Source organism: Helicoverpa zea, chromosome 2 (assembly GCF_022581195.2).
Source record: "Helicoverpa zea isolate HzStark_Cry1AcR chromosome 2, ilHelZeax1.1, whole genome shotgun sequence".
Taxonomy (NCBI): domain Eukaryota; kingdom Metazoa; phylum Arthropoda; class Insecta; order Lepidoptera; family Noctuidae; genus Helicoverpa; species Helicoverpa zea.
Genome location: NC_061453.1, coordinates 5,287,852 through 5,311,058, shown reverse-complemented (window position 1 = coordinate 5,311,058; position 23,207 = coordinate 5,287,852). Strand labels below are relative to the sequence as shown.

Sequence of the window (23,207 nt, the reverse complement as noted above, 5' to 3'; positions counted from 1 at the left end):
AAAAACGCAGCGGCACCAAAATTTGCGCATTCGAAAAGTTTGTCGGACTCATCGTAAGGAAGGCACTCACAAAGTCTTAAATGTATATGTATCAAAAAAAAATTTGTTCGCCGGCCTGGGGACTATTAGCTCGATCTAGCCAGCGGCGATATTCAATCACAATACAACCGCCTTTGTCTGGGGCATACTAGTCTACGACAGCTGTCTGCAGGTTTTAGGTTTTCACAAAAACAAGCTCTAGGTGATAGGCAGAAAATAAAAGTACATTGACATTCCTAAGTATTTTAGGTCTTGAACGAGCCCATAAATTGTTTTGTCTAGGCGCAAAACAAATGAATCTCTATTAAAGAGTTGATAGCGAGTTGATAGCACCGAATTGGATTTGATCAATATAAGCAAAGCAGACGTCGACAACATTTCCTTACTAGTGAACACTCAATACGCATACCTAATATTTGTTATTATTACTGATACGCAATTCATATGAAGATTACTTTTGACTTGGCTGTCATATTTATACCCATTAATCTTCGTCACTGACTAAGCACCTCTCTGGCATATGTATTGACTGTAACTGTCTAGATAGCTCCTTAAACAAATAGCTGTAGCAAGGGAATGATTAATGACTACCCGGATTCCTGTTCACTGAACGCAGTTTACGATCTCTGTGTTTTCATTAGGGTTCATTATTTTGACACCCATGCAATAAAGCTGTTCGGCGATGTGATGTGGTGTGGCGGCGGCTCGGAGGCTCAGTATCGTCCCCGGCACCGCTGGCTAGCCGACATGTCCCGCCGCTCCCGCGAGGACGGCCAGAGGCTGCCCACACACCACAGCCTCTAACGCGCCTCTTCACGCGCCCACCGGGATGGGACCGAATGCAAACATCAACCACCTAACATGTTTACTCGGACCGAGATGGCTCCACAGACAAAAGGACTATTTCTCCTTTTATTGTTTTGCGCACTCAGCGGGAGCAGCGGGGACGGTGAGTAAATATTATTTCTTTAGTTTAAATGCTTTTATTTCGGTATCGAGACGCATGCTTGCGCATACAATTTTCAGAAATAAGTTGATAGCTCCTTGTTACAAACAAAGTTGCTCTATAAATAAGTAGAATCAAACTTAAGTCTAAATAATGTTGAGATCAAGAGTATGTTTCCCCTGGGGCTCCAAGTTATAGTAAAGGAGGTCAACTGGATCGGGTCAGAGATATCGGCATCGTATTTGTTGCAGAAAACGTAGGTACGCCGAATAAAATGTTTTGGGTCTCATGGGATTCTCGTAGATAAGTCTACGATAAGTTCTGACTTAAAGAATTTATTTCAGATGAGACAGAGTATTTCGACGTGCTGTCTGTGGTTCGAGAGAGCGACGAGCTGCCTGAAGGGGTCACTCGTGTCCCGGGGCGGTGCCAGTCACCCCTAGAGAACTACTCCGACTACTCCGCCTTCGCCCTGAACGAGAATGCCACCATGCACCGCCTGGCCGCTGGAATGTTCTACAACAGTTTTCCAGAAGACTTTTCAATATTGGCTGTAGTTCGACTGCCAGGTCAGAACTTAATTATTATTGCGTTTGTACATATATGTTTAAATAATAATGTAGGTACATACTCGCATAATTCCCAATCGACAGTGTGTAAAATGTATTTAGATATCTATATTCAAAATTTTCTTGTGAAAGTCTTGGGCAGAAGCTTATACTGTTATAAAAAAAACTTTGTACTTTTTCTTCACACAACGCCTATCTAAACGTGCCTTAGGTATAGCCTAAACGACATAATCACTTTTCTCTCTGGGATATTCCGGTTTTCCGACTATTAAGAGGGTTTAAAGAGCGCCATTACAAAGGTACTTCAAATGGTGTGACAATACACAACAGTGTAATAACGAAAAGAATCTGCTTAAATAAGAATTTGCTTGGTCATTATCCGAAGTAGAATGTTTTTATTTAGGCACATTACACTTTATGATTTTTAAGACGTCTAATTCAGTCTTTAGCGGCCTGAATAATCGTGAAAAGGCTTCGTAGATATTGAATAAGAATAAAGATGTAATCTTGCAATTAGGATTTCTTAAAATACTGTTTAGCTTTATTAAAAATATAGTGCATCGTCTATTCGTCATCGACAATTTCCGAAGTATGAAGAGTGAAAAATCTTTACTGATGCTATTTTTTCAATTCAGCACTATTTATTTAACAGTTGAAAACGACTGTTAAAAAATGATTTCATAGCAGATATAGTTTTCATTTTATTTTGAAATATTTGTGAACCAGGCACTGAACAGAACCCCCTATTTATACTGTACTCGGACGCGGGTGATGAACAACTACAACTGGTGGTGGGCAACATGATAGAACTATACTATGAGGACACCAGGGGAGACCCGGAAGACCATGAACTCCTCACCTATCGAGTGGACATTGCTGATGGAAAGTAAGCACTCCCCAATTTTATATTGAACAAACTTACCTTTTTATAAATCGATCTTTAAAAAAAACACGCAGTATAATGCACCAAGAAGTTTGGAAAAAAAATGTTGATTGATTGTTTACTTCGTCTTCTAAGTTTTGGAGAATCATTAACAACAGAAGTACCGGAGCAATGCTCCCGATCTAAATCCTTTAAATTATTTGAAAATAAAAAGTCGAATTAAGATAAAAACTAAAGAAAACTCAGATCTTCTTTGTTTAATGAAAAAACTTTTGACGTTGTTGACTATAAAAATGTGTAGAATGTAGATCGATTGATTGAACGGGACACTTTCATTCGATGGTCAAAAACAAAAAGCTTTTTCTTTCTAGACAATTGCATCGATTTGTTATTTTATTTTACTGTAAAGTTCCCAATTTAATATTGGTTCGTGTATTTCGTATTTAATGAAACGGCTCAACGGTTTAGAGTATTCAAAATAATTTCCATCCATTAGGCCCTAAGGATACTTCTTCTGAAGGGTCAGGAAATAGTTACCCCTTCAATAAATGTGTTTACTTTTAGTTGGCATCGCATAGCAATGAGTATAAAAGGCGATTCGGCGACACTTCTCGTGGACTGTGATGTAAAGGGAACTTTGAGATTGAACCGCAAACCTGGCAGTACTTTCAACCTAGCTGGAGCTCTGGTAGTGGGCTCCCAAATCACTGAAGATCAGTTTTACGAGGTAAGAGAGGTCTTCTACTGACCTTCTATTGATATTCATTTACCACCTCAAAGAGAGTAAAACATCAGTAATAATTACTAAGCGCGTTATTTTCATTCAAACGGTGATGCAAAGCTAATAATGGAAAGTGTGCCTAAAAACAGACACACAAAAGCACAAATATATAATTAAGAACTTTTTTCCCTATTTACCTATGAAAAAAAAAGTAAATATAATCAAGAACGTACCGTATGTAAATTGCGTAAAATGTTATAACGGTAACCGTAAGATTTTATTAAATTCGGAAACACCTACCGTCTTACCACAAAAACATTTTAACGTCAGTTTAAGACTTGTCTAAAAAAATGACAAATTATGACGTTGACATATGGTTCATTTTGGAGCCACATTTTTTTTAGACAAGTGTAAAACAGTTGCTAAATTTTTTGTAGTAAGGCCATTGATGTTTCACCTTTTCCTCAAATTGCTTTATGGTATTTCAATTTGTAAATACGACACGTTTATAAATGGGGTTTAACGTGCTCTCTTTCGAATTTCCTTGTTCACACAACCTCCGCCGTACCTCAAACTCATTAGTCCTTTAAATACAAGGTTTAAAACGCTTAAAACAATAAGTCGAGTCTAAAAACACAATAGGCATGATGACAAATTTTTAAATTCCTTTGTATGATGTAGGTATACGTCTACTTTATATGAAAAATTATTAATTTTAAGAAAATGCGGAGTTTTTTTATCAAATAATTGCATTTTTCTCTGTCCATTTTGAATCCGGCGCGAAAACGCTTGTCAGTGTCATGTCGTCACTTGTGACTTGCTTGTGACGTCACGACTGAAATTACAAGGCGCAAGTAAACAACGCTCGTGCAAATAATTAAGTTTTTTGTGTTATTAAATATGAATTCGAAAGGGCATAGGTGTTGTGGGGTCCCCCAGTGTAAGAACACATCCAAAACAACTCCTGATAAGTTATTTATGTACGTTCCTCACAATAAAAAAATACGAAACAAGTGGCTTAAACTTGCAAGGCGAGATTCAAAAGCAATATTGCCCAGGGTACAACTTTATTTTTGTGAAGATCACTTTGATGTAAGTTATTACATAGTTCTCTAGATTCTAGCATAGTTTATAATGTAAATAACTATTTCAAGGTTAGGTTTCATCTCTCATTGTTTTTTAATTAAACTAGTATACTTACATGGAAGTTTTAACATTTCTAAATTCAGCTGAACATAAATCTTTATTTGATGCCAAAAACTTTCCCAGCATTATGATATCAATTCTAGGCAAATTAGCGCTGTTTGCCTTGATAAATCCGGGCTCCATAACTCGTGTTATAAACAATTAATTAATTAAAAACAAAGATCGCAGTGGAAGTTCACAATAACGAAATGTGACGTTCGCGCGCTTTCGCGCGAGTTGTTTCGAGAGATGACGTCACGAGCTCTGATTGGTGTTCAAGATATCATGGCGGATTGCCTTATTTCGTAATTTTATTTTATAAAAATACATATTAATCACATTATTAATAAAGAAAACAATGCGCGTTTTATATTCCAAGCTTCAAGTTTAATTTAATAAATATATTATTTTAATGATTTTTGATTACTGTCATCATGCCTATTAGTGAAAAGACCAATGGCGCAATACATTAAAAAAGGTTTCATTATGTGACTAATCTAATTCTTTGAATAAACTTTATTCTTGTACTAAAATTACAGCTTTGTCGCTCTACGGAGTGTTGAACGTTAATTAAGATCAAATAATTTCATTAACACAAAAAGGTCTAAAACACTTTGAACTTAATTTTTATTTCATTTTAGAACAGTTTTCTTTAGGAAGATAAAGATATCTACAAGAAAAACCGTTTGTCGTCAGGAAAAAATGATTGTGGGTAGTATCAATAACGTCTGCAGTGGGTAGTAACTAAGAGCGCGCTTACTTTAGGAGCACAAAAAAAGTACAAAACCACCAACCTAGGTGCCTTAAATTATGTATGCAGTATTCGGTTATATACTAAAACCCGGCTATATTCAAGAATTGGGTTTCAGTAAGTAGATATGTCAGTTTTTTCACTATGTCCTCGGCCACTAAATCTATATTTTTTCCTTCTAGGGTGATATCGAGCTCCTTCAATTTGCCAGCAAGCCAGACGTCGCGTACGACATGTGTTTATCCATCGCCCCAGATTGTGCTGGTGGTGCCGGAGGCGCTGGATTGGCATACGTCTCCATACCATCCCAACATATAGAACCAGAGATTAACCCCATAATCTACCCCGAATCACAACCTGACATGACTGAACAGCCTAGCTTAGCAACACTGACTGATGACGATATTGGAAGAAGATACGGCAGCTATAGCAGGAGTAGATTCTTTGATAGAAACGAGTCTGATAGTCTGTGGCCTGTCAGAGTAGAGACCACCCCTAGTCCAGCGTGGCAAGTCGCCAGTGCCTTCCAAACGAATAACCAATTCGTGCCGTCTACAGATTCAGGTATCAATTTGGAATGAAGTAAGAACTTTCTTATTTAAGGAGTATTAATTTCAGTTGATAATAATCATTGGATTGTGTTTCAGATATAAATAGCATTTTCGGGCCTACATTTCCGGATGAGAACGTCTTTATTCCGGCATCGCCCACTCCTATTGACAACGATAATTCGGGCACTTTAGAACAGACTACTCCAAGAGTAAGTACCTCAAAATTTTTACTGCAATTATGTAATACATAATGTACCTATTTATTATGAAACATGTTTCGTTGGTTTTTCTTATCAATTACTGACATCCAAAAACATGCTTACAACAAAATTCTTGGTATTCTCGTTGAAATACACCCACGCCTAAATACGGGGATTTTTAATGGAATTATCATGTTTGAATGACACGTGAGATTATTACCATAACGTATCTTGTTCCAGTCTAAACGAGGGGAGGATGACGGAGCGGAAGTTACGGCTTCAACCCTCACAGTTACGGAGACTACGTACAGCCCTATGACGACCACTGAGGACGACACGGATTGGCTCACTCATCCCCCGGATATTGGCCAAGTGAGATAACGCGTCTCTTTTGTTTGGCATGACGATTCTTTTTTTGACGATGACGATTCACATTTGCCGATTCAAATCTGCTGTATGTTTGCATTTTGTGATTGTGTCACACATTACATTACACTATGTTTCAATAAAACTGTTCGCCTCCACGAATATTTAACAGCAACAGATAAGCAAATCTTATTTTAGGGAAATTCATCGACAAGCTACGATTCATCCGAGACATACTACGATTACGGCAGTTCTGGCACTTACATGGGTCCAAGGGGATACCCTGGGCCACCAGGACCTCAAGGGCCAAGGGGACCCAAGGGAGAGCCGGGGAAGCCTGGCTTTGAAGGATCACAAGGATTCCCGGGTCCTCCGGGAAACGTGTTTGTTATACCTGTAAGTAAACTTTCGAAATATTTTATTTGTCATTATATTTATTCTTCTTCGTTATTCTTATATTCTTGTTATGAATAACACCTACTTCTATATAGTTACATCAATCGGGAACTGACAAGGGTCCCGATGCTCAATCGGAAGCGCTTCGACAAATGTTCACACAACACATGGCTGCAATGCGTGGAGCAGAGGGACCAATGGGCCTCACTGGTCCGCCAGGCCCAGAAGGCGAGATTGGTCCTGAAGGACCAAAAGGCGAACAGGGAGAGCAAGGCGAACCTGTAAGTCTAAAATTATAATAACGCTATTCACTTAATACGATACTGATTGCAAGGATTTACTTGATATTTTTAACTTGATTTTAGGGTCCACCTGGCCCCAGAGGACTACAAGGCCCTCCTGGAAGATTGGGACGACGTGGTCACGCAGGCCGAGACGGAGAGAGAGGATCAACAGGTGCACCCGGGACCAAAGGCGAACAGGGCTATCCAGGGCTACCTGGTATGCCGGGTGACAAGGGTGAACGGGGAAACGCCGGCTTGCAAGGAGAAGCAGGTGCACCCGGTCAAGACGGACCACCGGGTGACGACGGGCCTCCCGGACCAGCGGGGATCCCTGGAGAATTGGTAATTAAGCGATTTAACAAACATTACCTATTTTAAATACTTCATCATTTACTCTAATATCAATGGGAATATTAATTTTTTTAGGGGCCCAGAGGATTTATGGGACCGCGAGGGTTTCCAGGATTAATTGGCTACCCAGGTATTCCTGGTCTTGAAGGACCTCATGGCGCGAAGGGTGCTTCTGGTCAGCCGGGGCCACCGGGGCCACCTGGTCAACCAGGCACAATTGGTTCACCGGGCTCTTCGGGGCCACAAGGTCCTATTGGCGCTCCTGGAATTCAGGTATACAATAAGTGGATCCGTCAAAGTTAATAATAAATTAATATTTGCCTTAGTCTAATGAATCCATTCTTATTGTTTTAGGGTCCTCAAGGAAAGCCGGGTATCTCAGGACTTCCTGGTCCTGAAGGATCACCAGGTACACCCGGCAACCCAGGACAGCAGGGACCACCTGGAGACGTAGGGCCTCAGGGACCGCAGGTATTTAACATACTCACGCACTCACATTTTGTTTATAGTACTTCAATATATTGTTGCTTATTTATAAATTCTTGTTCTAGGGAATGTTGGGATTTCCTGGCAGTCGTGGTCTGAAAGGAGATGAAGGCCCACGCGGTTTGCCAGGAGACAAAGGCGTTAAAGGCATAAGAGGCAAGATTTTTTCTGTTGTATGTGTCAATTGTATATTAAAAAATTTAATTATAAATTTAAAAAAAACCCCGACCCAAAAAAGTACGCAATTATTATGACAAAATGTTATAAACGATAAACCCTATAAAAAGCAAAAAAAGCACCAACTAAAGCATGTCAGACTAAACAAAATTTTGACGTGTCGGGGGACCGCTCTAATTTATTAGCCTAACGTTAGAAGTAATTATATACTACTACATTCCTTCTTATAACTTTTTATATAATTTTGTTTAGATACGTGTTTTTTTATACGAATGTTGTAATTAGGTAGTTTTCATTTGATTTATGTAAGTATTTTTGAAGGTAAAAAGCGGTCCCCCGACACGTCAAAATTTTGTTTAGTCTGACATGCTTTAGTTGGTGCTTACGTAGTGTTTAAAGTTATTTTTTGCTTTTTATAGGGTTTATCGTTTATAACATTTTGTCATAATAATTGCGTACTTTTTTGGGTCGGGGTTTTTTTAAAATTTATAATTTAATTTTATTTGATGGTTTTTTAAAGGAGCTCCTTAATTTTTCCTTCTTTTTATGATGGGTTCGCTATATGCGATCTCAGCCAAAGGAAGCTGTTTAACAATCCTCATGACAAACTGGCTCTGGGAGAATTGCACAGATTGAGAAACAATAAAGATTAACCTTTGGTGATCCAGGGTTATATACCATTCTAGGGTTTCATCCGCCACATCCCATTTCCAGCATTAGGTTCTCGTCAATTAGAAACATGAAGAGAACTAGTCAAGACAAATTAAACGAGCCCAAACTCGATGGGTTTACTAAAAGGCAGTTCAGGGTTACGTCTCCTATCTTCGTGTCCTAACAGCAGACCAGCTCAGTGGTTCCAGAAGACATCAGTATTTCAAATTTTAGATCCCACATATGCTTGCAAGTAAACTGAGCGTGTAACATTCCTATCACACCTAACAAACGAGCTGATGACCTTGAAGACCTGAACCGATTTCCACCAAACATACCTACCTACTAAGAACACTCCCGAATGACATTCCTTTCAAACAAAAAAAAACGCATTACAATCGGATCATCCGTTTGGGAGCTACGATGCCACATACACACACACACACAGACACGTCAAACTTATAACACACCGTCGTTTTTGCGTCGGGGGTTAAAAACCAATGCTTTACTATACATTTAAATTATAGGTGTGGAAGGTGAAAAGGGCGATATGGGACCAAAAGGAGAAAGAGGATTATCCGGCGAACCAGGTCCTCCAGGCATTGAAGGACCTGAGGGACAAAAGGTACGTTTTTACTATGCTTGTAAATTACTAACCTAACTTCGCAATATCTAGTGATTGGTCTATTCACCTGCTTTATACTCTATTATCTTTATACCATTTTGGGATTTCAGGGTACTGAGGGACCACGAGGCGAAACTGGCTCTATAGGTCCCGCTGGAGAAAAGGGAGCAACAGGTCCCCAAGGGCCACAAGGTTATCCGGGCAGCCAAGGTGAAAAGGGTGACAAAGGCGCATCTGGAAGGAGAGGCAGGCGAGGCACAAAGGGTCTTATGGTAAATTGCATTTCAACTGAAGAGTGCTTATCGCCTAGCTGAATATTAAAATAATCATTTCAAATTGTTATCCTCAGGGTTTAGTAGGTCAACAAGGTGATCGAGGTGAAACTGGACCAAGAGTGAGTATTGTATATGTTATGGACCAAGTGATAAATTGGGCAGTATACATAATGCCCGGTCATTATGAAAAATGCGCAATATGAGAGTGCAATTTGATAATAATTATTCAAATAATCAAATTGACCGGGCACTATACATATTGCCCGTGACCTTTTGGGCAAAGTAATATAAACATATTTAATTTCATTTTTTTATTATTATTGACATTTAACTTAAACTAAATATTAAACCACACAGCATGGAAGTAAGCATGCAACATGCAGCAAGCATGGCTTCTGTCACGGCTCCGGCGGTCCCATGCGAGCTTATCGTCGCAGATGGTTTTCACGCTCACCACCGCAGCTTCGGCTTGCTGGCCGGCTCAGCCGGCCAGCCTCAGCCGCGTCGGCGAGCGTTAAAACTACCTGCGCCTCAGCTCGCAGGCCGCCTCGCCCCTCTGCGCCTACGCGGTTTTGAATTGCACTCTAGGGGTAGGGCAGACAAGACTACGTGGAGTCGGGTTTGCAGCGATTCGTTTTCGTCACTGACTTCAATTTTTAATACAATGTTTTGAATCCAAATTAAATTCTACCATCAAAAAACGAGCGAAGAAAAATGAGATCAAGAAAATCGATGCCGAGTGAGTAAATTAGATGACAATTGTCCAATAAATAATTTTGTGGTTAGACTTATAATTTCCCATTAAAAAAGAACATATAATTTTCGAAACAATAATCATAAAATATGTAGCGAGTAACAGAATTTATTTATTAGAACAACTGCCACCCTCGCACCGCATAAAATCTAGCTTTATTATCAAATTGCCCAACTGTCATGTAGCAATATAATAATGCCCGTGCAATGTGATAAATAATGAAGTTAAGATAGTTATTAATCATTTGGCCCGATAATGCTAGACATTATTCATAATGCTCGGGCATTATAAATAATGCCCGAATTAATCACATGGTCCATAACATATATATTACATATGTATATTATATTACTAGTACCTTTACACTCATATAATATACGGAAATTGCCTTTATACCTAGGTGGCTTTTCCCGCCCAATTTATGTCTTAATTCGCTCTTCAGGGTTACAGAGGACCACGTGGGCGTAGAGGTTCGGACGGGCCTCCAGGGCCTAAAGGTGATACAGGACAACCAGGACCTCCAGGAGCAACTGGAGAAAGAGGACCACAAGGATTGGAAGGTGTACGTGGATTCCCGGGAGCGATGGGAGCTCCTGGACCTGATGGGAAACCTGGCTTGCCTGGACCACCCGGGGAACGAGGTCCTACGGTAAGTTACAGACCGCTTTACGACTTCTTAACTGTCTGTCGTAAGAGGTTACTTCAAAAGTGATATAGAAAGAAAAGAACGAGAAAAACCATTTATTTACGCAAACGACGCAAATGCAACAAAACAAATAAAACTAACGACGAAACAAACATAAAAACATTAAATACACTGCATTTGCGTCACCTTGCTAAAAAGGGACAGCGCTCAGCATAAATGCTGTGCCTCGCGCACGCAGGCACGAGACAACGGCGCTGGTTTTCAGCGCTGACCCGCGTGTCCTTGCCTCGGAAATTTAATAAGTTCCGAGACAACCCTGGACATGTTGACTGGATATGTATGTATGTATGCGGATGTGTTAACGCTGTTTCGGCAAGGGACATATACTAAATGAAAAACATATCATTATTAACAGGGCGAACCTGGAGCAATAGGACTGACAGGACCGTCAGGACCAGTCGGGCCACAAGGATCTACAGGCGAGCCTGGTCCACCAGGCCCACCTGGCGCTTCTGGCATTCCTGGCACTCCAGGTGACGTTGGCACACCGGGTGAAGTAGGAAAGGACGGGCCCCCAGGACCAGCGGGCCCAGAAGGGAAACCAGGACCTGTTGGATCGCCGGGACCCCCAGGGCACAATGGGGAACCTGGACTCCCGGGTGCAGCTGTGAGTATGATCCTATATTTTTTTTTTTTTTACTTTGGTTATAGGTACTCTTGTTTGATAAAGTGAGAACGCCATACTTATCCCACGTTTTGTGCAATAGGGGATTCCTGGAGCTAAAGGTGATTTAGGGCCTCCAGGCCCGCCCGGTATCAGAGGGGATAAAGGAGAGCCTGGTGAAGTTGGTAACGAAGGACCGCAAGGACCGCAGGGCCGTGAAGGACCACGAGGCTCCCCCGGACCTGGCGGTCAAAAAGGCGAAATTGGTGAAGCGGGCCCCGTAGGTAAGTAATAAACTTTCTTAATCATTCGAATATTTTATGGTTTACTTCCCGACATTAAATCAGTTTACCCGTGCGTGTTTAGTTGCAAATGTGTGTGTGTCTGTTATAAATAGTGTTACTAGCACGACTTTTTTTACACAATTGAAAATATTGTTAAAGGGCCAATCGGTCGTGACGGATTACCTGGACCAAGAGGCTTAATGGGAGCCCCAGGTCCAGTAGGACCTCCTGGTGAAGATGGGGATAAAGGAGAAGTTGGACCACCTGGAGAAAAAGGTTTCAAAGGAACTATGGGTGAACCCGTAAGTATCACAAAATCAAAAATCAAAATCAAAACTCATTTATTCAAACTTGGCTGCAAAACAGCACTTTTCGAACGTCAAAAAAAATAAATTTACAAAAGACAGCCCCCAAAACGCCCACCCTTCACCACTTCCTATGTGTTTTTGCTGGGAAGAAGAAGTGGCGCAACAAACTCCCCAGCAACACATGTCTGTCTGTTCGGTTAGAAGAACTTTAAACATTGTTTGATATGTACATTTGTATACAATTTAATTTGTATATTACAAAAGAGGACAATACAGTAAAAATAATTTATACACCACATGCTAGCTAGCACTCACCCTACATACCTTAACTAACTCAAGCATTGAATATGTTTGATGAACAGAAAATTATAGCCTCCAAATATTTACACTTATAATAGAATATCAGGGAGTGCCCACCTACATGTGCTATTCTTTTGTAAACTAGTAAATTAGTAAATTAGACCGCTCAGCCAGAACATATGTAAAATAAAAAGAGTTTACAAATAAAAACAAAAAAACTAATATATAGTCAGTAAGACGACCTGGCACCACAAGCAGCACCCGTTCACGAGCATAACGCGAGGATCAGCCATCGCCCCCTCGCACATTTTTGAGGGAGGGAGGCAACCCGACCGCCGACGCTACCGCAAGCAGTGCCGTCTAAGGGAGCATGACGTACTCACTGCTACACAACTCAATATCAAGATTAAATTTTCAGTTCCCGCTAAGTAGTATTATTTACTAAAATCCAAAACAGAAAATTAATACAAAGAATGTATCTTGTCAATAATGTAAAAATATTAAAAAATAATATTTAAATAATAAATAAAAATAAAATAAATGTCATTGAGTCAAGAGATTGAATGGGAGAAATTTAAATTATCTAAATAATATAGCTAATATAGCTGTCTTGCGTTCATCATGGCGACCAACTATTTTTATCATTCAAATAATCATTGATGGTGTAATATGCGTTTTTTTATAAGAACAGCCTTAATTTGTTCTTTGAATTTATTAAACGGCAGTTCTTGTAAGGTCAAAGGAAGCTTATTATAAAAACGAATACCTAAACCCAGAAATGTGTCATGCACTTAATGAAGCCGGTGATAGGGTACACACAGTTTATGCTTATTTCTAGTATTAATGCTATGGACTTCACTTTTTTTGGTATATAAATGTAGGTTCTGTCTAATATACATAATGTTGGCAAAGATGAACTGTGATGCTACAGTGAGAATACCAATTTCTTTAAACAACTCTCTGAGGGAAGTTCTGGTACCTAACTTGTATATAGCACGAATAGCACGTTTTTGTATAATAAATATATTCTCTATATCAGCGGCTTTGCCCCACAACAAAATACCGTAGGACATGACGCAGTGAAAATAGCTGAAATACACTATATAATCGCGCAGTGTCGACGTCAGTGAACTGTCTAACTTTTCTGACGGCATAGGCAGCAGAACTAAGCCTTCCCGCGAGGCTAGAAATATGTGAACCCCACTGAAGTTTTGTATCAACTGTTATACCCAAAAACACGGTAGATGCAACGGTTTGAAGAACCTCGTTGTTTAGGATAACATTAGGACCTAGGTTTTTTACATTAGGCAAAGTGAACTTAATGCATTTTGTTTTTTTAGCATTTAGTACTAAATTGTTTGTTGTAAACCAGTGCGTAACTGTTGAGAGTGCACTGTTTACGTCGTCAAATTGCTCTCTATTTCTGTCAACTTTGAAGATAAGAGATGTGTCATCTGCAAATAATACAACATCGCAGATATTTTTGAAGAGCACGAACTTATAATAAAATTTCATAATAAATTAATTCTTCCTGCATGTAATTTTTGCTTATATTCAGGGTCCACCTGGGTCGCCCGGTATACAAGGTCTTCGTGGAGAAGCCGGCCCGGTAGGGCTACCTGGTGATAAAGGACCACCCGGTGACGCAGGAGCGCCCGGACAGCCTGGCGCTGACGGTGTACGCGGTCCACCAGGGCCTGTGGGTCCTGCTGGACCTCAGGGAACAAAAGGACAACAGGGATCCAAAGGAGATACTGGAGATCCTGGAGCTTTGGGTATGACTACTATATACTAGGGCTTTACTTATTTACTAACTACGTAGTTTCTTTGATTAAACACACTTCAAGATTAGAAAATTTTCCAAGAACTCGATTATCAGTATTGGCACTCACATAACATCTTTCGTTAACAGGTGCGACTGGACCAGCCGGACCTAGTGGGCCGCCTGGACGTCGTGGACCGAAGGGTGTACAAGGAGAAGCAGGACCGCGGGGAGCCGAGGGACAACAGGGAGATATCGGCAGTCCTGGGGCACCCGGACCGCCGGGAGTGCAGGGACCTGAAGGAAAACTGGTAAAATGAATAGAAAATATAACACTAAATATAAATCTACATACCAATGTAGCTGAAGAGTATGTCGTCTAGGTGAACAGCTGTGGAAGTTGAACAATTTTTACTCTTGTCAAAGTACAAAGTACATAGATCTCTAACATCATCCGTAACAATTTCACAGGGACCCAGAGGACCAGTTGGACCTAAAGGTGATGACGGTCCACCAGGATTACAAGGAGAATCTGGACCCAAAGGGCCTCCGGGACCTGAAGGTTCTAAAGGAGACACAGGACCTGCTGGATTTCCGGGAGAAAGAGGCGAAACGGGTCCTCAAGGCATTAAAGGTGAACCAGGTTCTGATGGACCTGAAGGCAGTACTGGACCTCCCGGCGCACCGGGTCCAGTTGGACCACCTGGAAAACCGGGCGAGACTGGTATGCCCGGCAGCCCTGTAAGTATTTCATGACAGCGTTCATCCCAAAATGACACGATTGAGCCTTTGGGAGAATCAGGGTGTCATGAAAACTTTTTTCTTTGATAGGGTTCAGAGGGACCCGCAGGAACTCAAGGCAGCCCTGGTCTTACTGGTGAAAAGGGTGACATTGGCCCTAAGAGTCTTCCTGGGGAGCCAGGACCGAGTGGACCCGCTGGACCGCCAGGGCCAGAAGGACAACGCGGAATAAGAGGACTGCCTGGTGCTACAGTAAGACGATAAATCTCATACTTACTTTTTATAATCAGCAGAACAGAAAATAAGAAATACAATACAAACATTTTAGGTTTGCATTTTGCTAAGCTGCAAGCTGAGAACTCAGAAATATATTATTGTTTCAGGGGGAAGTTGGAGCCCCAGGAATAATGGGACCTTCAGGACCACCAGGCAAAGCAGGTCCTCCAGGTGCTCAAGGAATAAGAGGAGACAAAGGCAACCAGGGACCCAAAGGTCATATTGGCAACACTGGACCAATGGGATTGAAAGGTGACCAAGGCGAAGTTGGCAAGCAAGGTCTGCCTGGACCAATTGGCCCACCTGGACCTAAAGGGGAAATGGTAAAAACCTGTTCAGAAAATATCCTTACGTATTTTCACTCTTCAAATACATTTGAAAATTACTAACTACTAAAATCTACTTATTTTAGGGGCCCATAGGACCTCCGGGACCAAAGGGCGAGACTGGACCTTCAGGGCCACCTGGGCCCGAAGGTCAACTCGGACCAAAAGGCTCGACAGGACCAGAAGGAAGACCAGGATTAACAGGTCCTCCTGGAAGTCCCGGACCTCCCGGGCCACCAGCCCCAGCCCCTCAAATTCCTCCTGAACTATTTATGTCGTACACCAGACGCCGACGTAGTGCAGAATTACAATCTGTAGAATCTGTTACTGAAGATAATTTCGAAGAAGGTGAGAAGTAACAAGACATTATATTGTTTATCCATTCTATGGGATAGGAAACTTTGTAACAATTTAATACCTACAAACAGCAGAAACATTATATATTTCTTTATCTTAAATATTTACAGAAGAGGACATAGAATGGGTGAAAGAAATCATGACGGGAGTGTTGACTGCACGTGGTGCACTTGAGGCTGCAAGGAGGCCTCGAGGAAGCAGAAGCTATCCTGCATTGTCTTGTCGAGATCTCAGGACCTCGCATGTTAACCTGACTGACGGTAAGACCAGGTTTTGTAACTATTGAAGTGAAAGTTATCAAGGGAACTTTAGGATGGCATTGAAAAATCTTTAAAAAGGACTATAACATAGGTACTTATAATCCTCTTTCGTAGGATACTACTGGATAGATGCGCGTGGAGGGGCAACTAGTGGACGTCCCATCAAAGTCTACTGCAAGGGCCACAGCACCTGCTTGTACCCAGACGAACGAGAATCAGCTATTTACACTGCTGACACCAACACACACAAATTCTCACAATCGGACAACGGTTTTAGGGTAAATTGCGAATATTTTTAAAGCATGAAATAATCCCTGAAATAGCGCAATACGGAGTTTCATTTCTTATTCCTTTTTTCAGCTCACATACGACGGAGAAGGTTCTGGATCTATTCAACTGCGTTTCCTGAGATTACTTTCAAACGTGGCCAAACAGAACTTCACATATTCATGTGTGAATACTAAAGCTCAACAAAGGTACATACATTATCACTATTTATCCAATCTCATATCCTTCTCTTATGGGTAGTACTAAACATTTCCATCGTTGTTTCAGATCTGACATTCCAATGGATTTGGCAAGGAAGAACAACGTCAAGCTGTATGGTTTTAACTCTGTCGAATTCAGAGAACCCCAATTGATTAAGGACGACTGCAAGGTTTGTATTCTCTCAGATGACATTATTTCTGATGTCACGACTGCTATATCACAGTCAAACTGTAAGAACAAAAATAACAGTCGTATCGCTCTGAGCGAGGCATCAAATGGCTAAATTCAGAGCGGCAAAGTTATTTAACGAGAGCAGCTGTATAGTCATTTCCCGAATACAAGTCTCTTGAAAACTTAAACATTCGTGTTCCTTTTTTACAGGAAGGCGTCGGTGAAATAGTGCTGGAAATCAAAACATCTCGAACAGACAGGCTTCCAATCAGTGACTTCCAGCCTCTTTCGTTTGTTGACGCTGAACACCAGTTTGCATTCACTGCCGGACCAGTTTGTTTTACATGACATTTGAAATAATACAAAAGATTTGTAAATAAGGATAGATTTAACATTTTGTACTTAAGAGTGGACCTTTGTAAATATTGTAAATAAATGTTGTGACGACCCTACCTGTTCTTATTTTGATTGAGGGGCGGTGGTTTTTTACTTGGCGACGATCCAAGTTTAAAAACTGTGTCTACTACAATATGTTTATGGAAAGGAGACTTAAAATAATAATAAAAAGTTAATTACACTCAAATATTTATAAGGAACTATCTATACTATACTATCCTTACATTAATCAATAAAAGAGGTCGAGTGATTCATAAAATATTATACTGCAAATTTTCTGTCGTAAGACATTAGTTTGGTATCCAGTCTAAGCAAATAGTATAGGGCTGAAGTAGCGCCAAGTGCTGCTTAAATGATCGGTCGACCCTTGTGATTGTTACTTAGACAAAAGCTAGCAAGAAGTTAAGAAGTTAATTTCCTAGAAGTAATCCTGAAAGGAATAATAATTTCTTTTAACTACATTATATTATCTCTTGTCCCTTGCACTATAAGGATCGGTTTGCACTTAAAACACTAGACATAATCAAATAAATAATAAACTATCTATTCTTCTGTAAGATCATTTATTACTTTATATCCTTGTGATCAAATTGCTTATTAATCATACTTAATTATTACTTACTGAGAAAAACAATATTTAATGCTAAAATAAAATTAATTATAAAATAAAGGATCAAGCCAGTACTGACGTAATTTGAAGCACTCTAAGGAAGTAAATGCGGTTATTTAAAAATCTATAATACATAAACAGCGTATCTCAAATACACTATGTATGGCTATTGGCTTCCAAAGATTTTAGCGATGTATGTATATCAATTCAGATCAGGTTACCTACACATAGGTAGCATCTATACATTTATGTAGTATTTAAAATTAGGTTATAATAAGGGATAGCTATTTTATTTACAACGAATTGGTAAAAAAATTGAAGTATGACAGTATTACCTGCATCTTATACCAATTACTAGGGCGTACTATGTACTCATACAAATATTATCATCTATCTCATTAAATATTGTATTTTATTATAACTTATTATCAGTCATTTTTAACACAAATTTGGACTACTGAGTTTATAAAGATGATGTTGATTGAATAATTTCTTGTAATCGAATTGTTTCCAATTCTTTGTCTGTGGGATCAACGTCCATATATGTTACAGTGTCAACTGATTTTTGTTCATCTTTCTGTATAGATTCTTCAAGTGATGCACTAGGTGCTTTGCTATGAGATGTATCAATTGCCTCATTGTTATTGACATTTTCTTTCACTTCATTGTCATCTTTCAGATGATTATTAGCATTTACATCATTTATACTATCTTTTTCTGTATCATTAACTTCTTTTTCAGAAATGATTCCATTGGCCGCACTTTCAGATTCTTTAATTGGTTCATCAAGACCAGTTCCAACAACTGTTTCGTCGATTGAAATAAGATCGTCTTTAAGATTAATGCAGACACTATCAGGAGAAGGCTCCTCCCCTTGACTTTCTTCGTCTGACGACGCAAGTAATATATTTTCAGACTCTTTACATTCAAGAGTATTTATCGTGTTAAGGTCACAACTCTCTTTGTCATCTTCCTTTAGAGATGTTTCAACGTCTTTCGGACTGTCTGTTTCGATGCCCACAATGCAGGTTTCAGTTTTTTTAGGTGGACTGTCAGCATCTACTGGCTGAACACTGTCCGATTCTTGAAGTTTTTTACTATCACCTTTATCAGCCTCACTTTCTGAAAAGCTTGAATTTTCAATACTAATGACATCACTTAGCTGCTTTTTATCATCACTGTCAGAGTCAAGTGAATCAGAAATTGCTATAGGACTATCAGAGTTTGAAGACTCAAGTGTTGAAGATTCATCTTCATTAGCTGAATGGAGTTTTTGCAAAAGATGCAACTCATCTACATCTGATTCTAGATTGTCACTTTCATCACTTACTGATAGAGTTTCAGTAGCATTATGGGAATTTTCCTTGTCCTGGTTGTTCTCTATTGTATTGCCTGAATCTCCTTTACTTTCTTTATCTTCTGTTTTTGTTTCCTCATTTGTTTCTGTTTTGTTTTCATCAACATTGTCATCTTCAGTTTTTTTGGAACTTGCTTCAATTTCAGGTTCCTTTGATGTTTCATTATTTTTTTCTTCACTACTCCCTTTCGATATTTCTTGTATGAGTCTTTTCAGTCTTTCCTTTCTTTTACCTTTATTTTCTAATGAAACAGTTTCATCATTAACTTCTTCCTCACTTTCAAGTGGTGATTCCTCTGCTTCCTTGTCGCCTATCTCTACAGCTTCTAACTTCAGCTGGTTCTGTCTGTCTGCATACCTGCAATGACATGCTTGCTCATTAGTAACCAAGAATAATCTAACATGTTTAACATTAAAAAATTTCATATATTCCTCTTAAACAAATACATAGAATAGGTGATGATCGGACAGGTATAGAGAAAAACATACTAAACAGTATAAGACATACTTATTAAATATATCAGTCTCTCTCTTTGCTGCTAGTCTTTTATTTTCTTCAAGCTTGCTTTTCAGCTGGTCGTTATTTTCCGCGGGGTCCACGTCTGAGGTAATTCTTGAAGCTGCCAGTCTCCACTCATTCTCCTGTCGGCGCCGTTGCAGCTTTTTACCGCATCTCGTAAATAAATCCCTGGCTAATGAAGAAAACATATTTTTTAGTTAGAGATGCAAAAATTAAAGAAAAAGCTTCATAAACCGGACAGAATGAAACTATACCTTCTTCCATAATATCAGCCTCATTCCAGTCTAACTTATCTTCAGTGTTTGCTTCTCTAACACAACGGAGAACGTCATGGAAATCCGGGAACGGCAGCGGTGTGCCAATCGGAACCTTTTTGTTTATCCACTTCTCAAGACGTTTGGCCGGCCCCGAGGGTTTACCTGGCCGCGCGTCAATTTGAACTCGAGGTTCCGACGGCATTTTAGTATTTGTCAACTGACAAAATTTCGCATAGACGCGCATCATACGTTCTTTGTACCTGAAAATTTTGAGTTTTGATTTTGAAATACATTTTCACACAGGTTACATAATTTGTCGAAATTGCATAACTCAAAAAAAATAATTCAAATTATGCTGCTGCTATTCCTCACTATGTATGTAAAAATATAGAATGAGGTAATTATCTAAACAGGATGTTATATTTTTATTGTGCCTTCAAACTATGCAAATAAATGTCTCTACTCAGGTTTTTGATAACAGAATATGATTCAGTAGATACTATACTGAAGTACTTACTATCTATCTAGATATCTAGTACTATATCTAATACTTTTACCTATCAAAGTTTGTAAAGTATTTCAACCAATCAACATTGTTGTATATTTACCGTTCAGTTAATAAATATACAGAATCATCCTCATCTTCAAAGTCGACCTCCTGTTCCTCTAGTTTTTGTATAGCTCTGTGCAGTTTCTTTATGGTCTTCTCTAGCTTACGGATCTGACGCCGGCGTCTCGAGTCGTATTCATTCTCCTCTTTAAACTCGAACTGCTTGGGCTCTGAAATATACATTAACAATGTTCAAATAACAACTCCTACCAATACTCTATCTGAATACATTTGTTTGTGAGACATCTGAATTAATATTGTTGAAACAAATAGAGGATGTATGCACAATCACACTAATATTATGTAAGCAGAAGTTTGTGAAGTGTGTTTGTTACTTCTTCACACATGGTTTTTGCACAAATTGCACATTTGCACAAAAGGTTCCACAAATTTTGGATGAAACTTAGCAGTATTTAGGATACATTACGATATGGCGGAAGCTAATTCATTAAATATTTGTTTCTATTGTTTAAATAAGAATTCAATAATATTCAAACCTTCAGTTATTGTCTCCTTTTCTGCCACTTGTGATTTAGTTACCTTTCTTTGCATGTTTAATTCATCAACAATATCTTTTATGTACAAATACATCTTGTCAGGACTAGCCTTCATGGCAAGTACTTTACTTGAAACCATATCAATAAACTCTTCAGATTCTGTGAATGATTTTGGAACTTGTCTGTAATAAGCTTTTATTTTCTTATCAACTATTTTCTTCATATCATCAGAATTTTCTAATTGAAAGCATAGGTCTATGAAACTTTGATATACAGAGTGGAATTCACTCTCGGTTCTAGTCTTGCTACTAATACTACTAGTACTTGGAGTCTCAGTTTTGTTTTCTTTAATGGCTACAGAATTGGTCTCCTTTTCTGTACTTTTTTCACCTTTGTCTGAATGTTGCTGATTTGGTTCTGTTGGCGCCTCAACAACGACAACAGTTTCTTGTTGATCACTATTTTGACTCCTGATTGAACTTGTGTCTAGACTTACTTCATACGGAAAATCTATTTCTATCTCAACAGTTTTCCTGCTATCACTTTCAGCCTCTTTGGGATAATTCAACTTTTTCCTACTGTTAGGTTCTTTACTAGTACTTGTTTCATTGTCGCTTCCACTGGGTGACGCATTCTTTTCTATGGCCTTAATGGGACTATCATCTATAGTTATGGCCAGCTCAGCTCCAATCTCACAATTTCTTTTATTAAATGGTTTTATGGGACTGTCTTCAATTGTAATTTCAATCATTTTAGGGGTTTCTGGTTCTGCATTATTCTCTTCTTCCAATGTAGTTTCTTCCGTTTGCTCTTCAGGCCTTATGTACCAAGCAGGACTTGAAGTAGTAGATGCACTATCATCATCATCCAACTCCACTGTAGGAACTGTGACTATTTGCATCACATTGGGTTTCTTTACTGGTTGTTTGTTTTGAATTAAAGTTGGTGCTTTTAAAAATATAACTGGTTTTTTGTTTAACATAGTTGTTCTCTTTACTGTTATACCAGATGGCAAATTATTAAGGGAATTAGAGTTTAGTATTTTGATTGGATTTTTCATCACTGTGGCAGTTCTTGCCATTGAAGTAGTACTTGTGATTCTTGGAAAATTTGGTACATTTACAGGTCTTATCACTGTTTTTGTTGTCTTCAAATTTTGTTTAACAACACGATTTTGAGTTGCCTTGCCGTTGCTCTTAGTTTTGGTAGCAAAAGGATTTGTCACCAAACTGGAGGCCTTTTGTGTAACTTTTTTTTTGGCTACAGGTACCATTTGAACTGCAGGACGATTGTTTGTCGTGTTTGCAGGTTTTATTGGAATAGCTTTGGTAAGAGATACTCCCTTAGGTAAAGTAATATTTTTCAAAACTGTGGCTTCTTTTGAAGTTGGTCCACCTTTTGATACTTTACCTGCTTTCTGTGCCGAACCTATGTTTAGTTTGGCAGGTTTTATTGTTACTTCGTGTAACTTTCTTGGAATGCACACCATTGCATTAGGCATTGGCTTGATCTGTAACAACAATTAAATAATATTGATAACTTTGTAAATTAAACGGCAACACTTATCTATCTAGTAACAGTGTACCTTCTTTGGTGCCGGCTCTGTTTCATCGTCCGAAGACCCCAATTCTATCACATCTTCACTTGCCATCTTGTATCAACAACTACTAGAATAGCTATAATAAATAGGACCTGTCAATTGAAAGAACTTAGCATGGTACATGAGAAAAAAGCGCTTGTTATTAAACAGGTTACGGAATCAATACCCGTCACAATGTTTTCCTCAACTACAATATTCTTCAACAAAAGCCGAGTAACGAAAAGAAAATGAAATGGCGAGGCGAGGGGGGTTGTCAGATTACTGCCACAAACAGAACAGTATTAATAATCTGTGGCTCCCAGTGCTGCCACTCTTATTACCTAGTGTTGTCCTTATGCAAGGAAAAATAAAAATATTTTATGTTTGTTTTATTTCTTATAGTGTACGGTTCAAACACTTTTAGACGCTTTTAAGTCAACTTTCTAGTTGAACAACTAGACTGAATAAAAATAATTACTACCATACTGAGTAAAAATTCAGCAACATTGATTAACAACAAAATGTCTTTGATTGATCACAAATCATACACTGGGCACTCTGTATTTACGGATGATGAGAAAGAAAGA

General features: G+C 39.1%; 2 protein-coding genes across 2 annotated transcripts; one reads left to right on the top strand and one right to left on the bottom strand.

Annotated features, from left to right (window-relative positions):
* The first annotated feature begins 778 nt into the window (after positions 1-778).
* On the top strand, positions 779-17,246 carry LOC124642907 (collagen alpha-1(I) chain-like). Its single transcript, XM_047181662.1, has 31 exons — positions 779-988; positions 1,330-1,554; positions 2,281-2,440; positions 3,002-3,164; positions 5,277-5,658; positions 5,742-5,854; positions 6,086-6,217; positions 6,410-6,607; positions 6,703-6,888; positions 6,973-7,233; positions 7,318-7,515; positions 7,597-7,713; positions 7,794-7,884; positions 9,084-9,181; positions 9,292-9,453; positions 9,531-9,575; positions 10,653-10,859; positions 11,272-11,523; positions 11,624-11,804; positions 11,964-12,106; positions 13,971-14,187; positions 14,325-14,485; positions 14,646-14,915; positions 15,006-15,167; positions 15,299-15,514; positions 15,604-15,865; positions 15,985-16,134; positions 16,249-16,412; positions 16,495-16,610; positions 16,690-16,792; positions 17,005-17,246. The coding sequence occupies exons 1-31, from the start codon at positions 901-903 to the stop codon at positions 17,140-17,142; spliced, it is 5,361 nt and encodes a 1,786-aa protein (XP_047037618.1). The 5' UTR covers positions 779-900; the 3' UTR covers positions 17,143-17,246.
* A 488-nt stretch (positions 17,247-17,734) lies between these two features.
* On the bottom strand, positions 17,735-22,898 carry LOC124641444 (daxx-like protein). The gene is made up of 6 exons (XM_047179514.1): positions 22,627-22,898; positions 21,042-22,551; positions 20,543-20,714; positions 19,932-20,194; positions 19,666-19,849; positions 17,735-19,515 (listed from the first exon to the last, which is right to left on the bottom strand). The coding sequence occupies exons 1-6, from the start codon at positions 22,690-22,692 to the stop codon at positions 18,264-18,266; spliced, it is 3,447 nt and encodes a 1,148-aa protein (XP_047035470.1). The 5' UTR covers positions 22,693-22,898; the 3' UTR covers positions 17,735-18,263.
* Between the last annotated feature and the right edge of the window lie 309 nt (positions 22,899-23,207).

What these genes read in the sequence shown, in the direction of transcription:
- LOC124641444 (XM_047179514.1), bottom strand. Translation starts at nt 22,692, where the DNA reads ATGGCAAGTGAAGATGTGATAGAATTGGGGTCTTCGGACGATGAAACA. An exon ending in AAAGGAGACAATAACTGAAG is followed by an intron (nt 20,715 to 21,041) that starts GTTTGAATATTA and finishes TGTATATTTCAG; the next exon opens with AGCCCAAGCAGTTCGAGTTT. An exon ending in GGCTGATATTATGGAAGAAG is followed by an intron (nt 19,850 to 19,931) that starts GTATAGTTTCAT and finishes TTTCTTCATTAG; the next exon opens with CCAGGGATTTATTTACGAGA.
- LOC124642907 (XM_047181662.1), top strand. Translation starts at nt 901, where the DNA reads ATGTTTACTCGGACCGAGATGGCTCCACAGACAAAAGGACTATTTCTC. An exon ending in AGGGAGAGCAAGGCGAACCT is followed by an intron (nt 6,889 to 6,972) that starts GTAAGTCTAAAA and finishes ACTTGATTTTAG; the next exon opens with GGTCCACCTGGCCCCAGAGG. An exon ending in GAGGCACAAAGGGTCTTATG is followed by an intron (nt 9,454 to 9,530) that starts GTAAATTGCATT and finishes TGTTATCCTCAG; the next exon opens with GGTTTAGTAGGTCAACAAGG.